Raw genomic sequence first — 21,673 nt, forward strand, 5'->3', positions numbered from 1 at the left:
GTGGCCTGATATTTGTAAGCAACAGCTGTAATGGGCCTTTTTCATCTATGTTTCTCAATTATGGGTTTTTTTTTTTTTGTTATTTAATGTTCAAAGAAGATGATTTTCAGTTTCCAGTTATTTTGTGGGATGCATTGCCATAATAGCTCCATCTACTGCATTAGGACCAAAGCTGGCTAATGTCATCATATGAAATGAATCTATATTGCCAAGTAACTTTACGGTTTGTAGTCACAGCCATATGTGACCACATAGATTTGGAAGAGTTATATGTGGGCCATACTGAGTAGAACAAGAATGAAGTCTGCAGCTATAGAATGGCTTGATTACTGGCACCATCATCAGCTGCCCACACTTCAAGAATGCTTATTGCAGATTACTAACTGCATGTAGCAAGCTTAGTTAATGGGAGAGAGGTGCACTGGCAGTACAATTCACAATCTGAACAGCTTCTAAGTTGAGGGAGAGCTTTTTAAGCACAGATATCCCTTGTGGTTATTGGCAAGGCAATGAGGAGACAGGTCGAGTTATTTTGGGGGAGGTTACAAGCATCTTCATAGAATTGACTGTTTCAATCATCAGACTAGCTGTTTAAAAGAAATATATCTCAATTGTGTTTGACCCTCTTCCTGGAAATGCTGTTATCTTGGCTCAGCTCCACAGCCAAGTCTCCTCCTCTTCCTCCCCATCCCCTATCATGTGCCTCAAGGTAAGACAGACCTCTCCCTGGCCATCCTTTGCAGTGCTCCATCTCTCTTCCAAGTAGGCTGGTATTAGTTTGGCAGCACCCACCTCTAGGGAGAGAATGAATGTAAGCTCTTTGTAGTGCAGGATGAACATGAATGCCTGTGTTACCTTGCAAATGGAAAAATAAGTCTTCTCTAAATTTTAAAAGGAACATTTGACATGCTTAATTCACAGCAGCAGACAAAGTAGATTTGTCGGTTTGCTGGCCCTAGAAATTCTGGGATAATCAGTGGTACTGTGTCTTCCCTTTCTTGCATTGAAGTGTCCAGTTCTCCTCTAAAACCTGAGAGAAAACAACACCTACTGCAGAGCCTTATTTTCTACACCTTCCTTCAGGACACTGGTTGCTCTAACTCTAATCTAAACAGCACATATTTTAAGAACTGCAGGACATGCTAAGAAACATTGCCAAATATTTTAGTCTCCAAATTCTGCCTTTAAAAAAATTAATACTCTAGTGGAAAGTGTTGCCTGAATTCTAAATAGCTACTTGAAAACAAAAAACCATCTGTACTATTTATGGAGGACCTAACATTATGTTCATCCTCCCACTGTCCAAGCAGGAACAGGAGCAGAGGTGGGACCAGAAGCAGGACTTTTCCCAGGGCTTAAGGGCTTAAGCTAACATGCCAGCTCCTGCTGCATTAGAAGTAAGAGGCTGAAAGCTCATACTTATCCAAAGGGGAAAAACCAAGCATGAAATGAAATGTTTTCTTTAGCAGCTAAAATGTGTTCCAAAACAATGAAACATTGGTGAATGAAAGCTAAGCAGAAAATTCTCATGCTATTGTTCAGTCTAAAGCCTTTTAACTGTCAGCAATTGGTATTGATTACAGGTTTAAAAAAGAACTATAGAGGGTCGTTAAAACTGAAACATAGTATGTACTGTAGCACTAGATTCATAGATCACTTTAGAGAAAGGTACACTTTCTAGTAAATATTCCAGCATCAGCTCTACATTTTCCTAACACTGGACAGCATAATATAGCTCCCAAGAGTACAGGTGAAATACATGAACCCAAAACAATCATTAAATCCTCTCTAGAGGCTATGTAGGAAACAAATGAGGTGAGCTCCTACAGCTGTCTGTAAACAGCTCCTCTGTCTTCTCTGCTAAAACTTGCAGAATGATCTGGATATGAGCCAGCATCATACCTGGCTTTTTAAAACTCCATTTACAGCTCTTTCCTGTCCTTTGGCAGTGTCTGTCATGTTCACCTATGCTGAGTACTACTTTATACTGTGTTTTTTGGCTACAGAAGTCAGGGAAATGGCTTGGTATGCAGTATGATGAGCTCTGAGCAAGAGTGGCAGACCTGGAAAGATGTGTTTATGCATCAACACCCGCATCCAGTAAGAAAGAGATCCCCAACCTAAAGCCTATGGCTTACATGCAAGACAGACCAGTGCTGCTTTAGGCCAACAGCCATATAAAAATTAAAATTCAGTGAAGAGTGTGGGACAAACAAGACTTTGCTCTGTTGCCTCATATCTGCACAGTGTTTTGCCTATAAATCAGCAAGTTGGGGATCACTGAAGTAAGCTCTCTTGGTTATTATTTACTTAACTAGATTGGACCATACCCAAATGACCAGAAGGAAAACACTAAGAAGTCAGTCTTGCCCAGCTGAGAGGCTAATTAAGCACTGTAAGATCCTACAGTTTGCAGAAAAGCACATGTAATATAGACACGTACAAGATTTACAAGAACAACCTCCTCCTTGATATAAAGCTACAAAGAACAGAAGGGAGATGTCTAGCTAATTAGGTTAGTATCAGCTTATGGCTTCATGTAGAAGGACCAATAAAACAAAATAAAAGGCTAGAAACAAAATATTTTTCTCAAGAATAATTTTTTCCCTTTTCCATCTCTTTCTACAAATATTTTACTCAAGATTCTACAACATGTATGCTTTGAATTTATCCCTTAATTAGCACAGCAGTTTCCTAAATTTTGTTTTTTCCCTTGTTTCAAGGTGCTGTTCAGAACAATCTGGTAAGTCATACAAATTGTTGTCACCAACTCCAAATGCTAAAATCTGAATACTTCATTCTACCTCTAAAGCTAAAAACCGTGCAGCTCAAACTCAATGCTGTGCCTTTGTGATTTAATTTAAACTATGAAAAGATAATTACTTTATGCTTTGAGTAAGTAATTTTTTCCCCTTTGGAATTCTCCTTTTTAAAACAGCATATAGATAAAAAGGTAGCTATTTCAAAATATAATATTGATAGCTCATCAGAGTGTGTGTCCTTACACCCATGCATAAGGAATGCAGGGAAGCTTAGTGTTTCCAGTAACAGACTTGGGCTTTGTGAACAAGATACTTAAGATTCCATCATTGCTACTAGAAAGAGGTATCCTTAGTAAAACATAATGTGATCAGACACAATTCAGCCTTGGCAAAAAGAATTCTCTTGATAGCAAGTAAAATTCTAAGCTGCTAAAGACCATATTCCATTAGCGGAGAAACTTCACTGATTTTAGCCATTTGGTGTCTTCTAGTTAAGTGTAACTAGGTGTACAATCGTGGGTTAGAATTAGTTTTAGCCAGGGAAAATATTTTAGCCAGCAGTTCTCCCCCAAGTCCTCACTCCAGAGAGATGAATAAAAAAGGGATGACATAAAACCAGAAGTGTATGAATAACATTTGTGTTTGTCTTTCTTTACCTTGAGCTCATCTGCATCATAGAAGTCTATGCGCACAGCAGGGACCATCCATGTCTGGAACAGAGTCGCCAGGATCTGTTTGGCAATTGCATCTGCGATGAGGTGGAAGTGGAGTGGGTTTCGCCTGATATGAGAAGGGAGAGAAATGCATTACTTCAAAGGTTTCTAATTCCTGTTGTAAAGGGACAACATCAAAACTTACAAAGCTTTATCCGTGTTTAAGGTCTCAAGGTGAAGCGTACAGCACGTTCAGTGGAGCCCTGCTCTGTGGCCAAAATGCTGAGGGGCTTACAATTTGAATAAACGTGGCAAGAATAGAAATATAGGATCAGTTTCTGGGTGGTTGTAAATAAACATAGTTCCTTTAACTTCAGTGGAATGTGATGATTTATAACAGCTAAGGATCTGGTCCCTTCTACCAGCTCCTTAAAAGAAGGCCAAGTTAATCCCCCTTTGGGGACTTGAGCTGTAAAAGTGACTGTTTTCAGTTTTCTAGGTCAAGATGATAATTTATCTTTGTGGTAAGAACCGTTGAATGTGGAAAAGTGGGAGGGGAAGGGAAAGTTAAAAATAATCACCTGAATGAGGTGAAATTGCAGGACCATTGAGTTTATTCACATCTTTTCGACAAAGCAAACTTGGGGTATCAACAGCTGTCCTACGGGAATGCAAAAATAGATGTTTCAGGTGAGTGCCTTTTAGCTACTGCCACAGTGAGTAGAGTGGATATTGTAAATCTCCCCATGCCCTTGTGCCTAAGAGGGACAGAGGGTTGAAGAAAAGCAGGAACAAAGAAAATATTTTACTTCAAAACACTAGATTTGGGTTCACCTCTGTACTTATAGGATGCGAGCTAAGTGAAAAGCTACAAAACAAGATGAGTAAAGCCAGTATCAGCAAGACTGGCAAGGTTTGACAAAGCGTATGGATTTTTCTATAGTAAAGAGACCTTGGACATTACAAATACCACATTTAAATACCTTAATCTTGCTTCTCTCTTTAAGGGAGAGTAAGCAAAAAAGTTTGATCTTTACTCAACTTCTGTGTTAGGAGTATGTAAACCTGCCAGTGGAAGTTAGTCACAATTTGTAGTCTTCCATGTTTACCCCTAGCTTAGCAACCTTACCTGTTGGCAGAGAAACAGAGTTTGCAAAAGCCACTAAGATAGATGATTCATCTAGACTTTATCATTGGCTCAACCATTCTTCAATCCCTAAGGTGGAATAGTGGAGTCTCATTTCTGTTAAATTTATAAAAGTAAATGGGTATAGTTGTTAACTGATATTTTTAATCTAAAAAGAGGAGCACTTAGTTTCAGATGCTCGTTAAAGTGCAAGATGACTGATGCTACTACATTCTGCTGTGTGAATGAGAAGTGAGGAAATCTATGTTAGTTCAGGCCAATGTACTTCCATTATACTTTTGGGCTTAACACAAAAAATAAAGGTTATTTCTTTCTCCATTTCCTGCATTAATGAACAATATGTGCTTCTCTCATTGATGCTACTCTTCTTGTTTTCATGAGTAATACTGTTTCTCACTGAACAAAGTCCAAAAGAAAATGTAAAAATACATATAATGGTTCATAGAATCATAACAGACCTCTCAGCAGAAACAGCAGATTGTTCACAGAATCATAGAAAAATTAAGGTTGGAGAAGACCTCGAAGATCATCAAGTCCAACTGTCAACCCAACACCACCATGCCTCCTAAACCATGTCCCAAGGTGCCACGTCTACACATTTTTTGAACACCTCCAGGGATGGCAAATCCACCCCCTCCCTAGGCAGCCTGTTCCAATGCCTGACCACTCCTCCTCCAGTAAACAAATTTTTCCTAATATCCAATCTAAACCTCCCCTGATGCAACTTGAGGACATTTCCTCTCATCCTATCACTTGTTACCTGGGAGAAGAGACCAACACCCACCTCAATACAACCTCCTTTCACGTAGTTGTAGAGAGCGACAAGGTCTCCCCTCAGCCTCCTTTTCTCCAGGCTAAACAACCCCCGTGTTCCCTCAACCTCTCCTCATAAGACTTGTGCTCTAGAGCTTTCACCAGCTTCACTGCCCTCCTCTGGACACGATCCAGCACATCAATGTCCTTCTTGTACTGAGGAGCCCAAAACTGAAAACAGTATTTGAGGTGTGGCCTCACCAGTGCCGAGTACAGCGGGACAATCACTTCCCTACTGCTGCGGTCCACACTATTCCTCACATAAGCCAGGATGCTGTTGGTCTTCTTGACCACCCGGGCACACTGCTGGCTCATATTCAGACAGCTGTCAAAAAGCACACTCAGGGCCTTTTCCACCAGGCAGCTTTCCAGTCCCAAGCCTGTGGCATTGCGGTGGGTTGTTGTGACCCATGTGCAGGACCCGGCACTTGGCCTTGTTAAACTTCATACAATTGACCTCAGCCCATTGATCCAGCCTGTCCAGATCCCTCTACAGAGCCTTCCTACCCTCGAGCAGATCAAAACTCCCTCCCAGTTTGGTGTCATCTGCAAACTTACTGAGGGTGCACTCGATCCCCTCATCCAGATCATTGATAAAGATATTAAACCAGGTTGGCCCCAAAACTGAGCCCTAGGGAACACTGCTGGTGACTGTCTACCAACTGGATTTATCTCCGTTCACCACAGCTCCCTGGGCTCGGCCATCCACCAAGGTTTCTACCCAGCCAAGAGCACACCTGTCTAAGCCATGAGTCACCAGCTTCTCTAGGAGAATGCTGTGGGAGACAGTGTCAAAGTCTTTGCTCAAGTCCAGGTAGATAATATCCACAGCCTTTCCCTCATCAACTAGGCGGGTCACCTGGTCATAGAAGGAGATCAGGTTGGTCAGGCAGGACCTGCCTTTCATGAAGCCATGCTGGCTGGGCCTGATCCCCTGGTTGTCCTGCGTGAGCTCAGTCAAGACGAACCGCTCCATAATTTTTCCTGGTACCGAGGTCAGGCTGACTGGCCTATAGTTCCCAGGATCCTCCTTCCAGCCCTTCTTGTAGATGGGCATCACATTGGCAAGCCTCCAGCCATCTGGGACCTCCCTTGTTAACCGGGACTGCTGATAAATGATGGAGAGTGGCTTGGCAAGCTCCTCCACCAGCTCCCTCAGTACTCTCGGGTGGATCCCATCTGGCCCCACAGACTTGTGAGTGTCCAGGTGACTCAGCAGGTCATAACTGCTTCCTCCTGGATTATGGGGGGTTTATTCTGTGATCTGTCCTTGTCTTCCAGCTCAGGGGGCTGAACATCCTGGGAATAACTGGTCTGATTATTAAAGACTGTGGAAAAGATGGCATTAAGTACCTCAGCCTTCTCCACATCCTTGGTGGCAACATTCCCCCTGTATCCAGTTGAGGATGGAGATTCTCCTTGGCTTTCTTTTTGTTGTTGATGTATTGATAAAAACAGTTTTTGTTATCCCTTACAACAGTGGCCAGACTGAGTTATATCTGGGCTTTTGCCTTTCTAATTTTCTCTCTGCATGATCTAATGAGATCCCTATACTCTTCTTGAGTTGCCAGTGTTGTGAGAAGCAATGTATGGCTGGATTTTGCAGTGTCAGAAAAACCGCACCTACGATCCAGTGCAATACCCAGGGGTGTCAGTGAAGCTGTTTTATTGGCTTCAAGGGTACTGTGGATCAACTTACATGCTTACAGGAAAAGCAGAAAAAGGGCTGGTTAGAAGCCTTATATATGATATAGTCATGATGGCGGAATAAACCCACAGCTGATCTGTGTTTAACAATATCTAAAACAATAGCCACAACATGCTTTCCAAAAAGACAAAGGTCTTTCAAACGCCAGCTTGCCCTGGAGTGAGGAGGAGAGTGGGAGATGTGTAGGCTGCCAGATGCTGAGCGTTCCATGACCAAGCTAAAGGGATCACAGCAATTATATCTGCTTCACCAGCCCAGCAGGAGAGAAGAGGACATCCTGGCTCATGCAGACTCTGCAGTAACCAGGCACCTTGCCAAGAAAAATTGCTAAATAGCAGTGATCAGGAAATACATTTCAGTAGCAGAGAAAAGGCCAAGAGAAACAAAGTACACCACCAGTGGTTTTGGGTAGAGGCAAAGCAATATCTCAAGGCAAATAGGCGTTGAATATCAACACACACATTCCACATAAGGCCCTCGGCATAGCAGGGGCTGAGTCTGGTATCAGGTAGGACTATTTCTCAGCTGGTGTTCTTTAGTAATTTCTTTCCCTTTTTTCAGGGTCATTTATCTATATATTGCAAAGTAGAATAAGAAGAGAAAAAAAATCAGTTAAAACCAAGAAAACTACATCTTCTTTCAAACCACCATTTAGTCAAATGGAACTGATATAAAATATTTGAAGATGAAACACACTAGTTGAAAAGAAAAAAATCTGATATAAAGACACTCAGATGTTCAGTAGCAGTTTATACTTATCTGAATGACCCAAAGTGTATGAAACTTAAATGGGAACAAGTGGGTGACATTTTCTTAAGTTCCGCTCCTGCTGGGAAAAAGAAAAAAGGAGTAGTTGTACTCCTACACAGAAATCTTTCAAGTTGTTAGCCTCATGGTAAAGATTCAGCTGGAAGGAAAGTATGTGTCAGAGGCAAAGCAGAAGAGTATCACTGACAAAAATATATCCGCAAAACAGAATAGTGACCCGCTGACATCTACAAGTAAATATGTATCAGCCACAGAAAATTTTACTCCAGACGAGATTTTAGTTATGTGAAATGTGAGGTTTAGCATGATACCAGAAGCCAACAGAGCACAGACTCAAACCTGGAAGACCTTCTGAAGGTAACAGTACTAGCATACACACAGATGACATCTTTTACCTCTTCTGGTGTCTGCAATATGCAAAGCCTAAAAGATATGGATTGTTTTGAAGTGTTCATGAAACAAGTTCAGAAGTGTAAAGATCAACCAGCATCCATTGTAAAGGATACAGAAGAGATTCTGTAAGATGAGAAATCTTTCTCAAGAGATATGAGAAAGGGATGTCATCTTTCCTCTTAATTATTTGCCAACCTGACTGAATCACTGGCTGTAAGAATTAGGGGTGACAGGATATTGTGAAAGATCCCGCTGAAAGCTACATTTCATTAGACTCAGATTACCATTTGGTGTCAGTGAAGGCTATTCCATTCTTCTGACTGGACTTTTTCCAGACACAGACATTTCAGGATATGAAGTTTGTAAAACTGAAATCAAACTGTATGGCTCCTACGATAAGTTAAGGGTTAGCCATGTGGAGAGCTATCCTTCACAGGTATTTAGCAGGTACAGTTTATGAAGTTTGGGAGATATCTGAGTCTTCCAGAGGGAGGTTTGAGAGGTCCTCATTTGGGTAACAAGGAAAAGTGCCATGGCCTTTGAAGAATTTTAATGAGCAGCTGAAGACACTAAAGTTTGCTAGAGGAAGCCGAGTGACATGAAACTGGAAAAATACAACGCTCTAGTTAAAGAAAAACCCAACTTCTTTCTGATGTGAAGGTAGATCAAGTTATGAAAAGGATTTCAATTCTGTGGTTTCCCACAATAGCAGAGGAGTTCAAGAGATGAGTCTACGGGTTCTTTCCAATTCCCTGAGTCTCAGGACTTCCATGCAGTATGTCTTTCTTGGATTGAAGGGAACCTGGAGTCAAGTCTCAGAGGAAGTGATGACCAGCACAAACCTCCTCTACCCTCATTCCAAATATGAGGTGGACTTCCTCTGACTTCAATTTCTCTAATCAGCTCAAAGCACACCTGTGTGTTGTATATATTTTTAATATATGTTATCCCTTAGAAGTCATTTTTCACTGGGCACATCAAGAGAGCAAAAGAACCACACACGGTAGAGCTTGGTTATATCTTGTACTGCTAGAAAGCACTGTACTGTAAATGGTGACAGTATATGCAACAATGGAATAATATAGGTCAATATATGACAAAGGTGATAAACTTCTCTTACAAAATTAATAGGTTTTGGAAAATTCCCAGTATTCATGTGAATTCGTATGTTTGGAAGTCAAGGTTTCTAGTGTCCTAGGTTTCAGAACAGACAGCCCTTGAACTCCGAGCCTCAGGTCTTCTAATTTTTCACTACAGAAGCAGGCATCGAAACAGCCAGAGAATTTCCCCCAAGGTCCAGAAATCACTCAATCTCGTTTACCTCAAAGATTCTGAACACCTTAATTTTTACCAACTACAACTTTTCACAGTTTCTGCTACACGGAAAATGCTGATGTGCTAATGTCTTAATGCAGAAGAATGCCATTTCAAAATATGGGTATTTCCCATCAAGTGGAAATTTAAGGTTTTAACCACTCTATTTAGAAAACTGCAAATCTTCATATATTAAATTATTTTCACTTATCTTAAGATCAGAACACTATCTGACAAAGTAAACCATACGTAAAGAGCACGCATTCATTTTCTTAAATCGCTTTCCTCAAAAGTGAATGAAAAGAGATTCTGGCCAAGTTTTTCAAGCATGGATGCTTAAATATAGGTTTTTAGGCCCAAATATAGGAGCTTAAATGAATGCTCTCATTTTCAGAATTGCTGAGGTCCTATAAAGTTTAGTAAAATGAAGTCAGTAATTTTAAAAGTCAGGCTGTGAATTTAGGAGCCTATTCCGAGGTACCCGTTTCTATATATATTTTTATAATGACGTCTTATTTTTACATTTCAAAACTTCTTATTCTTCATCAGAGTTTAGATCTGCTTGCTCAAGCATTTGTGGCCCATTCTTTTTGAACAGCCACTGCTGCAGAGTTAAATACAAAAATCTACAATTGAAAAAGGAAGTAGTGAACCAAGACTCACTCTTCCCTTCTGTATTATCCCATAGCTCAATTGTTAGCAATTCAAAAAGCAGCTGCTTAGTTGCACAGTTCTCTCTCTGCAACAGAGGAATTTTATTTTCTGAGAATATAAAAAGGTCAGTAGCCCAGGGGGTTTATTTCCAAAACCTATACTTTATTAAGGGAAGCACAACAAGGTAATACCTTTTATATCTGTAACAAATGGTTACAAGAACTTCAAACAGAAATTATAAAAGGCAGCTTGGGATTTTTTTTCCTAATGCCCATATGACAATCCCTTTCTCACACAGGGAGAATTTTAATGTGAAAATCATTACAGATTTTTCATACCCCTTCACAACCAGCATTGATTAAAATGCTCCCCAAACTACTGGAGGGATCCTAAAGATGCACTATCTGCTCATTCATGGATCTTCTTGTTTTGTGTTAAGTTATAGAAGCACTTTGGGAAATAATAAGATATTTCATGGGCAGATTTTTTTAAACATTGCTTTCTCCATTATGCCTCCATTGTTAGGACAGCTAGAAATTGCATAAAGAAGTGTGTATCAGTGATGCATGTACATGGATCAAAGAAATCAGTTCATGCTTTATATTTTTTGCCAGAAGAATCTCCCACAAAATAGACTGACATGTTAGAAAAGTTGGAAACAATGACAGAGGTTTTAAATTGTCAAATTAACTCTATTAAGGCAAAGTGGTCTCAATGGAATACAGCCATTAGATTACATAAGCTTTAATTACCAGGCAGTGTTGACTTGTGACTCTTACTTGGAAATTGCATGTAATTCTTTTTATTTAATTTAGATTTTCATTTGGTTTGCCTTATTCTACTGGCTCTGAGAAAGAAGCTTATTATTCATACATCAATCTATAACACAGTTTAATATTCTAATTTTAAAAATGCTTAGACATATGCTCAATTTTAAGGTTATAAGCAGCCTTCTTAAAGCAAAGAAGCTACTTTGTATTAGAAAGCATTTGTCTAGTTGGCTGGTTTTGTTTACACTACGAAACCCCATCACCATTACTATGCCACTATTGCTGTTGGATAGATGGAGCATACAGCTAAAGAAGTAACCACAACAACTTCTCCAAAGAAGAGGTACTAACGGGTGGGGGGGGGGGGGGGTGGCAGGGGAGGGCAGTATTAGCTGGCACAAAAGAGAAGTTAATTTTTTAACAGATTCTAGGCTGACCTAGCTGTCAGCAACATATTATAATTGTGTAATTCAGGCCTTTCTGTGTTCCCACATGAAACCTGGTGTTTAGCACGCCTTTGGAAAAGAGTACACTGAAAATCATTTTAGCCTTTACTCAGGTTAAGACTTACGTAAGTAGAGACAGAAATGATCTTTGCAGTATGAAACTATAACTAGCGGGCTGTTTCTGTGGCACTCTAAGCATTACAATTTTCAGAACTGGAGTAAAGCATTGAAAATGACCAATGTAACTTGGATCAGTTCTCACAAAAGTTTGAAGGAGAGTTATTATCCACAGGACACTGCTTCAGTTTTGAAAAAGAAATGCAGATGCTTTTTTGCATACTAGTATACGCACTGTTACCAAAAGCACTTGCATTTCGTTTTGCCCATTTGACCCAAGATCTTTAATTTTTAGTGTTCAGACTTTTGCTTTGAAAAAACTAAGGTGAACCTGCACTTAGGACACAGTGATACGAGCTTGGCTGTGTTAAACTGGCTCAGAGAGATTTTTCAGCCCTGCAACATCTATAAAATCTGTCATAATTAGGAACTTGATGCCCAAGAGAGGAAAGCAGGGAAGCAGAGTAGGACTGAGTACTCATTCTACAAGCTTCCCTCTGTGCAGCACTGCCAATGCATATTTATCACAGTCTGCAAACCCTGCACTATCCCAGCTCTACTAAGTCTCCTCCTGAGAACAGACTGTCAGTTATATCAAACTGGGTGTTAAAAGCTGCTGGGACTTTGTGGCTTGAGCATACGTTTTCTAAAGACAAAACTGGAATCAAGCTCTTTTTCAATTGGGAATGAAATGAATTTCTGAACTAAGGTGTCCTTATACGGAATCAGCTACACCACCCCTTCCCTCTCCTCTTCCCACTCTCTGGAACCCGAAGACAGAGATAGTTTCACACTCTCAAATGGTTTGAGCGAGTAGCTTGCCTAAGTCTCACAATATATTTGGTATGACTAGAATCAGAAACTTGCTTTTTTAGACCTGGGGAGAGCTGAAATGTTCAATATGCAGCATTTGCTGTACATTCATGCAAGAGCAAAGAGACGGCACACCCCATCTACAGAAACTCCTGTAGTTTTTGTTCTTAATGACCTAGTACCCCTGCTGTTTTCTGTCTCTATCTAGCACACTAGCTCAAAGTTGGAGGTATAACAAATACATTAGTGCATGGAGGGAGGATGATTAGACTGACATGGCCTCTTTTTCTCAGAATTTTTCTGTTACAGAAGTAGGGATTCCCTACAGAAGTAGGGAATTTAGGTCCCTCTTTTTGTATCAAAATGCACAGCTAAAAGGTGCTTTAATTACTAAACTAGATGGAAATACTAATAAAAGTACATGACAACTCCATGAATTCCAGAAGGATTCACTGAAATCAGTACTCTTACAACAAACACCAAGTGATGTGCAGCAGGAACAGGTGAGGTTATTAAGTCCAGTTGCTTTGAGGGGCCAGTTCTTTTACCAGTAGATTGTATTCAGGGTGTTGCAGGGCAGGATTGAGGTCTAAAGGTACCGTTGCCGAAGGAGAACATACACTATGCCTGAATACATAATAGTGAAAGCTGTGATTTCTACACAAGCATCTTTCAATTATAAAATACACTCTTACACTCTTGTTACAGGCAAATCCTGCACCTGCTGTATCAGGTTTGACTGAACGCTGACCATCAGAAACTTCAAAAAAGAAAAAAAATCTCTTTGACAATATGTTTTGAGGCATGTTCATTCTGTTTTTGCAAAATTATATTTGAGATTGAATGTGGTGATCCTACAAATGAAGGAGCAGTAGTCTAACTTTAGAGATTAGGATAAAACAAGCAAACTTCTCCACTGGAAACACACAGTCCTTTCAAACGTCCGTTTTGCTTGGCTTACTGGAAAATGCCAGCTAGGATGCATCCCCTGGTGCACATTTAGAGGTTAGAAGAAGAGACATTTCCATGCCCATTTTCACTGATGACCCTCAGGTCAGATGGTGAACTTGCCACTGATGTTATAAAGCATCCACCATCTGAAACAACTACCTCCAACTTTCCTCATACCTCCTAATGCAGTTATCATGACCGTCTCCATCCTTCTTTCCTACGACTGAACAGGTCCTAGCAATTAAAGAAGCCTTCTTTCCAATCATCATACTTTTTGAAGTGCGTAAGAGTCTCCAAGATAATATCATTTGTACATGGCAACCAGTGCAAGGAATCTTTGTTCTAAACCCATTTTCAGCTGAGTTTGTTGTTAGTTTGTTGTTTATTTTCCAGGCTTCTTCACCATTGCCACTCCAAAGATAAAGATCCAAGAAAGGAGCGTTTCTGAGGCATGGACCTCTGCACATGCAGCTATAACATCAACAGATGCTTAAGAGGCCTGTGTTTCTAGAAGATAAGGAAGAAATGTCTGCAAGAAGCTCTGTCCATTATTTGAGAACATCTTTCCTTTCTAGCAAACAATTTAATGCCTAGTGAGAAATGCTAGTTCTGGGCAGGAATGGACTTAGATTTGTCTTTAAGTATGTTCTGAGCAAACAAGTGAGACAGGTTATCTTGAATGTAACTAACTGTACTAAAGTTTCATTAGCTATACTGGACTTTATCTTGATCGCCTCTGCTGAGCTAGACAACTCCATTGAGATCAGCAGTGCTGCTAGCCAAACAGCAAATATGTCTGTCTCAACAAGGGCAGAATCAACCAGGCTTAGAAATACCAAGTTACTTCCCTTTGTTTTGGTTTCATATTTTCAATTAAATATATTTCCAAATGACATAATTCTGCCATATAATGACAGTATTGTTTATAAGTTTGCTAACTGTTCAGATGAGTGGCTTATGTAAAACAGGGACATTTCCTTTAAAGTAACACAGAAAGAGACTGTTTAAACCTTTGAGCTGTGAGATTCCTATTATTTAGAGCACATTTGGAAACCTACAGAATATTAAAAGTCTTCTCAAAATGGATGCAAGTATTAGGAGAGAAAAACACCAAGCAGCTAACCACTAAGACAACTCCCATCACCATAAAAAATGCTTATTTGCAAGAAACCCCTTAGGAACAACAACCAAAATAGACAAAACACCCCACATCTTTGCAATATAAAGCCAGTTTACACAGAATAATTCAGAAGTCTGGAAATAGATACAGTTTTAAAACTTCACAGGATTTCAACATTCAGAAAAATTCTGCACAGCACATGAAACAGGTTTTTACTGGTATTTCATTATATTTATTTTAGCATTGTCTTTCCTGCTCCTAGCCCTCATCTAACATGAACATGCTAATTCTGGAAAGACATGCAACAGGCTATCTGTTGATAGTGAAAGTTGCTCACATATTTTGGAGAATTTCTCCTCTTCACCTGTACTCTAGCCAACCTCTTAAACAATATTTACTGAGGCTTTTCCCACATTCCCATTCACACAAGGTGAGCATTTACATTCTTTTATGAAGCTTACCAAAAATGGGTAATAGGTAAAATGGTGTACTAAAACCATTGTAAAGGAGTGACTAGTAAGACTGTTCCAGCAGCAGATTGGAGGCAAACATAAGGAGCACGGTGGGGTACCGGAACGCCTGCTTCCAGCTAGCTCTAAGAAGATATTAGCACATGACATGGACAAGAGTCATCCTTGCTGGTATAAAACATCATTCAGTATAAAGTAGTGCACTGAAACTGCCTCCTTAGTAAACTCTTTATGCATGTTTTATTAGTCTGTTTGTCCTGTTTGAGTCAAACAGTCTGGTTAGTCTCTCAGGCTCCCATTTTTATTCACCTTCTGCAACACTGTTGGAAAACAGCTCTGGGAGACATTGCTAAACTGGACAAGGGATATACGCATATGCCCATACACAGTTTAACATTATGTCTCTTTTTCTGTAGGTGCTGTTTATTAAGTGAATTGGTTGTTTTGTCTTCATTGTACATTCATGCCTCTCAATTGTGTGGTCTAACTGTGCTCCATGTGCTAAAACCAGGTTGCAAAGTCTTCTGAGGCGCTGCAAGTAGCTTGTCCAAAGCCAGAATAAATAATGTTACTTTAATGAAATAATACTGACTATAGTAACAGGTTTACTTATGAAAAATGAATGTCTAAATGGGAAGCTGGGATAGTCAAGTAACCAGTGTGTATTTATGTGTATGGCTTTCTAATTACCATCTACACCTGTGCCATAAACTGACACCTGAAATAGGCTGAATGAATACAGTGGTGGTATTATTATTATCATCATTATTATTTTACAACATTCAGGAGTATGCAGATGCTTTACAGTATAGATAGATACTGGCACTATTCCACAATGCAACAGGAGTAGCAAGTGGATCTCTGATCCCTCTAATTCACTGCAGAAATCTTTATACAGGTGAATCTATTTGTGGCTTTAGCATAGATTTTCTAAAGACAAAACTGGAATCAAAAGCAACCAGGGAAGGGAGTCTGACTTTCTTTTGAAGTAAGACAATAAATGTAAAAAGAGCCTATTTAGCCATAATCAGATATACGATATACAAGAAAAGAAAGCTACCTTTACCTGTGAAATAAGACAGACTTGACAAGTGTGACAACATCCCGACTGGCATTGTACCCTGCACAAACAATGGCAACGTGGATGGTCTGTGGGAGAAAAGGAACAAAAGGAACAAAAATTAAAGCCTGCTCCTGTGTTCTATCATTCATTACGGAAAGCACATACATGTCAGTGCTATTATTTAGTGTGGCGATTGTTTAGGATTTGAGTGGGCGTTTTGCAGCTTGAGGCAGTTTGTTAAAAACATCTTAATTGAGTTATGACACCATCATCATTCCAAAGTCATTACTATCCCTAAATTACATCAGATGTCTGAACAGAATTGCATTTATTAGCTAAGAGCATATGTGTGTGCATGTGTACACACACACATACCTACTCAGCAGCACACAAAATTCTGAGTATGCAAACATGCAGACACTTTAACCTTCTGAACTGAAGCTTAAAATTATACCTGATCATTAGAAGCAGATATACTCTTAGAAATTTTGCATTCTTTCCAACTCAAGTACAGCTACTATGGAGAGGGAGAGCAAGCTCTGGTGGATGAGCATGAGTGGGACAATTGGTTTGCCAGGGACTGAGTGCATCCCAGTGATAAGACAGGACACGAGCTACGAAGGCAGGTCGTCCCTTCCCTGCCTGTGACTACCAGTAAGGGCTGTACAGGCTGTACTGGTCAGTGTTAATGTGATGTTAAATACAATCCACACACACACATTCTCCCCACCCCAGCACCTTGGAGAATTATCGCTTATTCTGTGCCTTCTTACCTCCCTTTTAATATGAGGCAGAGATTTACTCACCTCTTCAAGAGGAAAGGGAAAATTGAAAAGGCGCTACTAGCCTTTATTATTAAGGTAGCAATAATTTGAAAAATGTTGTTAAGTTACTCTTCTCTGGTTTTAAAATTAGCCATTGCTATCCCCTGGGGACAAAGGAAAATTAATCTTAGCAAGTTTCAACTCCAGCTTCCGTATTTTTCTGTTTCTTAGGGGTCACAGAAATGAAGGAGAGTTCACCATGCTGGCAGCACAAAGCTGCGATTGGGGACACAGCTGTGAAACTGCAGGGAAGCCTCATTTGGCTTCCATTTGAAGCTTGGTTAGCTGGTTTCTCACACATGCAGCTCTCATTTTCCACAGAAAGCCCACTATGCAGAGAACAAATGAGGAATTCTGCCTCCTCACATAGTCATAGGTTCCCAAAGTCTGGCTTGTAACAGAAGCAGATTTACACAAGAGGTGGCACATGTTGGGCGCATCTAAGGAGTCCACAGCCCGATCCATTAACATCGCCTGGTACAGGGCACAATCTGAATCATATAATTGCCAAGTGGCTGTGCCATTGTGCGACCCCCACATAAATATTGCAGCTACCTCAAGCCCTAGTGTGCCTCACAAGCTGAGGCACACTGAAGATCTGAGGTTTTAAGAGGCCTTGAGTTAAACAGGGCAACTGTCTGTCCAGAGAGGTGTGAGAAAGAAAAGATATTGCAGTACACTTTGCTCTATGAGGTATTCAGCACTTTCAATTTCTGTTAAAGTCAATGGGAGTTGAGCATGCTCAGCATTTTGCAAAATTGATTGCATTTCTCTCTTGTGATAACAATAGGGGAGAACAGAGGCTGCTTATTGACAACTTTTATTGCAGCAGTGGTTTGTACCATACTTGTTGACGTGGGCTCTTGTGGGTGCACACATTCCTGACAGTGCACACACTGCCTCCTCTCTGGTTGCCACCTGGTCTCTCTCAGGCTCTTGGAAGACCTAAGATCCTTCCCTTCAATGCCAATTAAAATCAAATTATTTGAGAATGGTTTCATGCCTGCTTTAAACACTTCACCTGAAGACACTGAACCAGACATAAACATTTAATGGGTTTTGACAGAACAGCACTGTCCTATCACCGTCAGCATCATTTTATAATACCTCTACTTGTCAGAAAAGCTCTCCTCACAGCCTCTCTCTCTACCTTTCAAATCCCCACAAAACCAGAGCTTATTCTGTCAAGGACTTCCTGCATCTGTTCTTCTTTTCCTAAATCTCTTTCTTTCAAAATTAAAAGTATGCTTTCCTTGGTGTCTTTTAGCAGGTGCTGATGCCTTGCATGCCGTTTCAGCCAGGGCACAGCGAGAAGACAGCACATGTGGCTTTTCTGAATGTCCTTCTCCAGTTCAGAGACAGAGGCATGCATATATCTTCTGCTCAGCCTCTCTGTGGTGTTTGATCCTATTTAGTACTTCTATTCCTGCCTGCAATCAGCTATAGGAAAGAGCAATAATCCTCAAAGACAACAGAAATCTAGTCCTTTTTTTCCAAAGTTTTTGCCTGCAGCATGCTGCAAGACTCAGCCTGTTCCTCCTTTCCTTGATTCACTTTCCTCTCCCTCATTGATTTAACTGTTAAATAAAATAGTGGGAAAATTTATGTCAACATGAGCTCAACAACCTGAACTGTCTGCAGATGTTTGCATCCTAACGAAGAGTTTTATTTCCAGTTTTTTCCATGCTTGTTCCAATTACATGTTTGGAGAGAGAGCAGCTGGCTGTAGTCAAATCCTGGCAAGACAGCACAATAGTGTCTGGAAGAAGGAAGCGCTTCAAAGAACTTGCATCCTCCCGAGTATACTGTAAGCATCAGCTCCCAGATTATGAAACTGGTCAGCAGCATCATGGTTCTCTCAAGCGCATTTTCCATCTATAGATGGCTAGTGGATTGAATCCTCATCCCACCAGAACTGGCCACTGTGGTTCAAACAACCTCCAGACTTGATGACTGCAGCTAACACCTAGAAGTGAAGCCAGATAAGCTGAGAATGTTCCAGCTTCCACACCATGCAGCAGCCCGTCTGCTTGGTTCAACATGTCCCTCCAAGCATCTCACACCAAGGCTTTGCATGCTACACTTGCTCCTCAGTGTTTACAATCCATGATAATTCTAGTTGTCAAACTCTAGCCTGGATATTCAGAAGTCACTGTGGGACTAAACTGAAACTCCTTGAAAGTGTCCATCCTCTGAAAAAAACTCATTTTAAACTCAATGATAGGCATGTTCATCACCAGTAGATATTGCAAGAAGTCTGGACACAGGCCATTCACTGGAGCTGATTTTAGACAATGGAATTAACTGCGGCAACAGATGAAATGATGATACAGCTTGCTCTCCAGACTCAATGAATTCTTCCTCTGATTATACATACAGATAGGAATAGCTAGTCGAAACACTGTGGAAGTTAATCAAGCTGTTCTTCCTATAGGCTGGGGATCAGGGACACAAAGAAACCATTCTTGATTTTAAACAGTTTAGGGAACGCTTAGGCACAGGTACTGAAGGCATTTAAGAAAGTTAAGCTTGTTTAGGACAGGGAGTTTAAATAATCCAAGGTGCAGGCTAACATGGTTTAGAAACGATTACTTTAGCCACTACAGACCAGGAAAAACTTCTGAAAGCAGTATTTCATATAAGTCCCACTTGGGTAATATTAATGGGAAGAAAATATCCAAAACCACATGAAGAACTGGGCCTTTAATCCCATGCTGATGAGGAGTATAAGGTGCCTAGATAAACAGATGGGGTTTTTTTCCTCCTCAGGCTACTTTTTGGAATGGTGAAATAATGAGCTTAACAAACTCTAATTAGTTCTTATTGCTAAAAATAATCTTTGGTAAAGCATTTCATACTTCAATAATTTTCCAGTAATACTAGCCAGGCCTTCTATTGCAGTTACTTAATCCTTCATAAATAATTTTTGAATGTGGTTAAGAGATATTGAAAGCATGTTATGAAAATGTAAATATGCTACAAATGTTTTCCAAGGCAGGTAACATCTGCTTTTCCTGTGGTTTACAGTGCTTAAGTTGGTGGGGGCCTTTTGCTTGTGGCTCTGGAGCACTACACACTTGACCCTATTGAGCAACACCATTGAGAACAGTAACAATAACAAATATGCCTGCAAAAATGCTTCAAATGTTAAGTATTCTGCTAACCTACTAAATGCTGTGTTCCTTATTAACCATTTTCTAATACATAATCTCCTTTAAAAATATTTATAAATGCACACTTAATTCAAACTAAATGCCCAGTTTATGGAGGCATGGGCTGAAAAGATACTGAGGTAACACCATAAGAAAGAGTCATATAATTCTGTTAGCTTCCATCGGCATTATCCTTTTCTTCTGAAGCCTGTTATTTGTGCCTATGTCTGTGTATGGACTACTGTTATTTATATTTCCAAGGTTTGTGTTAAAATTGTCTCCTATGGGGAAGGCATGACAGGGATCTGCTCCTCCAGGGAGAAGGCCCTTGGTTGGAACTTTTTTTCTTGCAGTATAATGCTGGTCCATTTTACAATATCAGAACAACTCTCCTTCGATGCAACAGAGTAGGAAGCAGTGGCTGGAATGCAACAAACCCACTATTTATTGATATAGATCACAATATTATCACACAGATTATGCTTTATCAGATATTTAATGTTCATTCATTGTAACTGCATCTTCAAATGTTTGAATCATCCCAAATTAGATTCTGAAATGTCAGCTTCAGTAAATCTCAAAGAACTGCCTTAATGAAATAAACAAACTATTCCCAGCTCTCTTTGTCTCCCTCAGAGCTCCAATCTTCTTCTCAGGACCCTTGTCTCTTTCTACCTAATTTGTTGACTCTTGCTGTGATATATTCCAGGGTCAGAGGCTAAAAAAAATTTAGTTTACGCTGCTGAAACTCTGAAAACAGAGGGTGAACACGGTCAAGATACCACTCACACATACATGGAACCAGAATCTGCAATAATAGGATAAATGATGAGACCTCTGGCAAATCTGATAATAAGGAAGTTTAATTTTAACTTCCATTGCTGTTACTGAATTGCTGAGTGAATTCCTTAAGAAAAAGAAGAAAAAGCTATTTCATTATCAAAATAGTGTGCAGTGAGATAGGGAGTTGGCAAATAAAGTGAAGTTTTGTGTTTTATATAACCCTTGCCTCCGGCACAATGCTAAACCCCACTGAGCAAGTAAATTTATAGGCAAAACACATTATAACTGGAAAGGCCACTTAAACTATTCCTCCTTTAAGCTGCTATTTTTGTGTCCCAAATTGGTTGGTACATTGAACAACCAAGAACTGAGATTCAGCTCATCACTGCTTGGCATGATAATAAGGGAGAAGCAAGGTTTGCTTATTGACAGCCTGAACCTTCCCTTATTAAAAGAAATGCCAAAATGCTTACAGGGAGGAAAATCAGACCCTTGTTATCGGGAGGAGGGAAAATGAAAAACAGGCTCCTCCTTTTCCCTCTCCTTAAAATAATGTCGGTTCCTTTTTCCACACTGATGGACAAAGATGTCTGACGGGAAAGCAATAACTCATTTTTAAATTATATTTGCCCATTAAATAGGCTTTATGTGAAGAGGTAATTAGGACTTCCTTTTCTCTTCCAGTTTTCTTTCAACTTTTATCCTCCAAGTGGCAGATAGTAAGATAAAAGGTGATATGGTATTATTCTCTTTGTAGAAATAAATGGAGGAATTATTTTTCGTATCTTCACCATCTCGGATTGGCATAAGGCCTTTAAGCAAGACTTTCTGTTTTGGATCTACCCATATTCGGAACTGTCGTCATTCAGATATCTGAAAACTAAATAGCTGGATGACATCCACAAAACTACAGACATAAAATGGGGAAAACCAAACCAAAACAATCCCTGAA

General features: G+C 40.0%; 1 protein-coding gene across 4 annotated transcripts in view; it reads right to left on the minus strand.

Annotated features, from left to right (window-relative positions):
* Window positions 1-21,673, minus strand: part of LARGE1 (LARGE xylosyl- and glucuronyltransferase 1) — a 291,443-nt gene that overhangs the window by 125,252 nt on the left and 144,518 nt on the right. For 3 of the 4 annotated variants that reach the window (XM_075075849.1, XM_075075860.1, XM_075075870.1), the window contains 2 exons: window positions 15,966-16,048; window positions 3,419-3,542 (listed from right to left, as the gene is read on the minus strand). In XM_075075849.1, coding sequence (XP_074931950.1) covers window positions 3,419-3,542; window positions 15,966-16,048 — 207 coding nt within the window. Of the gene's footprint in view, window positions 1-3,418; window positions 3,543-3,996; window positions 4,100-15,965; window positions 16,049-21,673 lie in introns of those variants that run through there. The other variant, XM_075075879.1, reaches the window with a different exon arrangement.

The sequence above is a fragment of the Phalacrocorax aristotelis genome, chromosome 1 (assembly GCF_949628215.1).
Source record: "Phalacrocorax aristotelis chromosome 1, bGulAri2.1, whole genome shotgun sequence".
Taxonomy (NCBI): Eukaryota; Metazoa; Chordata; class Aves; order Suliformes; family Phalacrocoracidae; genus Phalacrocorax; species Phalacrocorax aristotelis.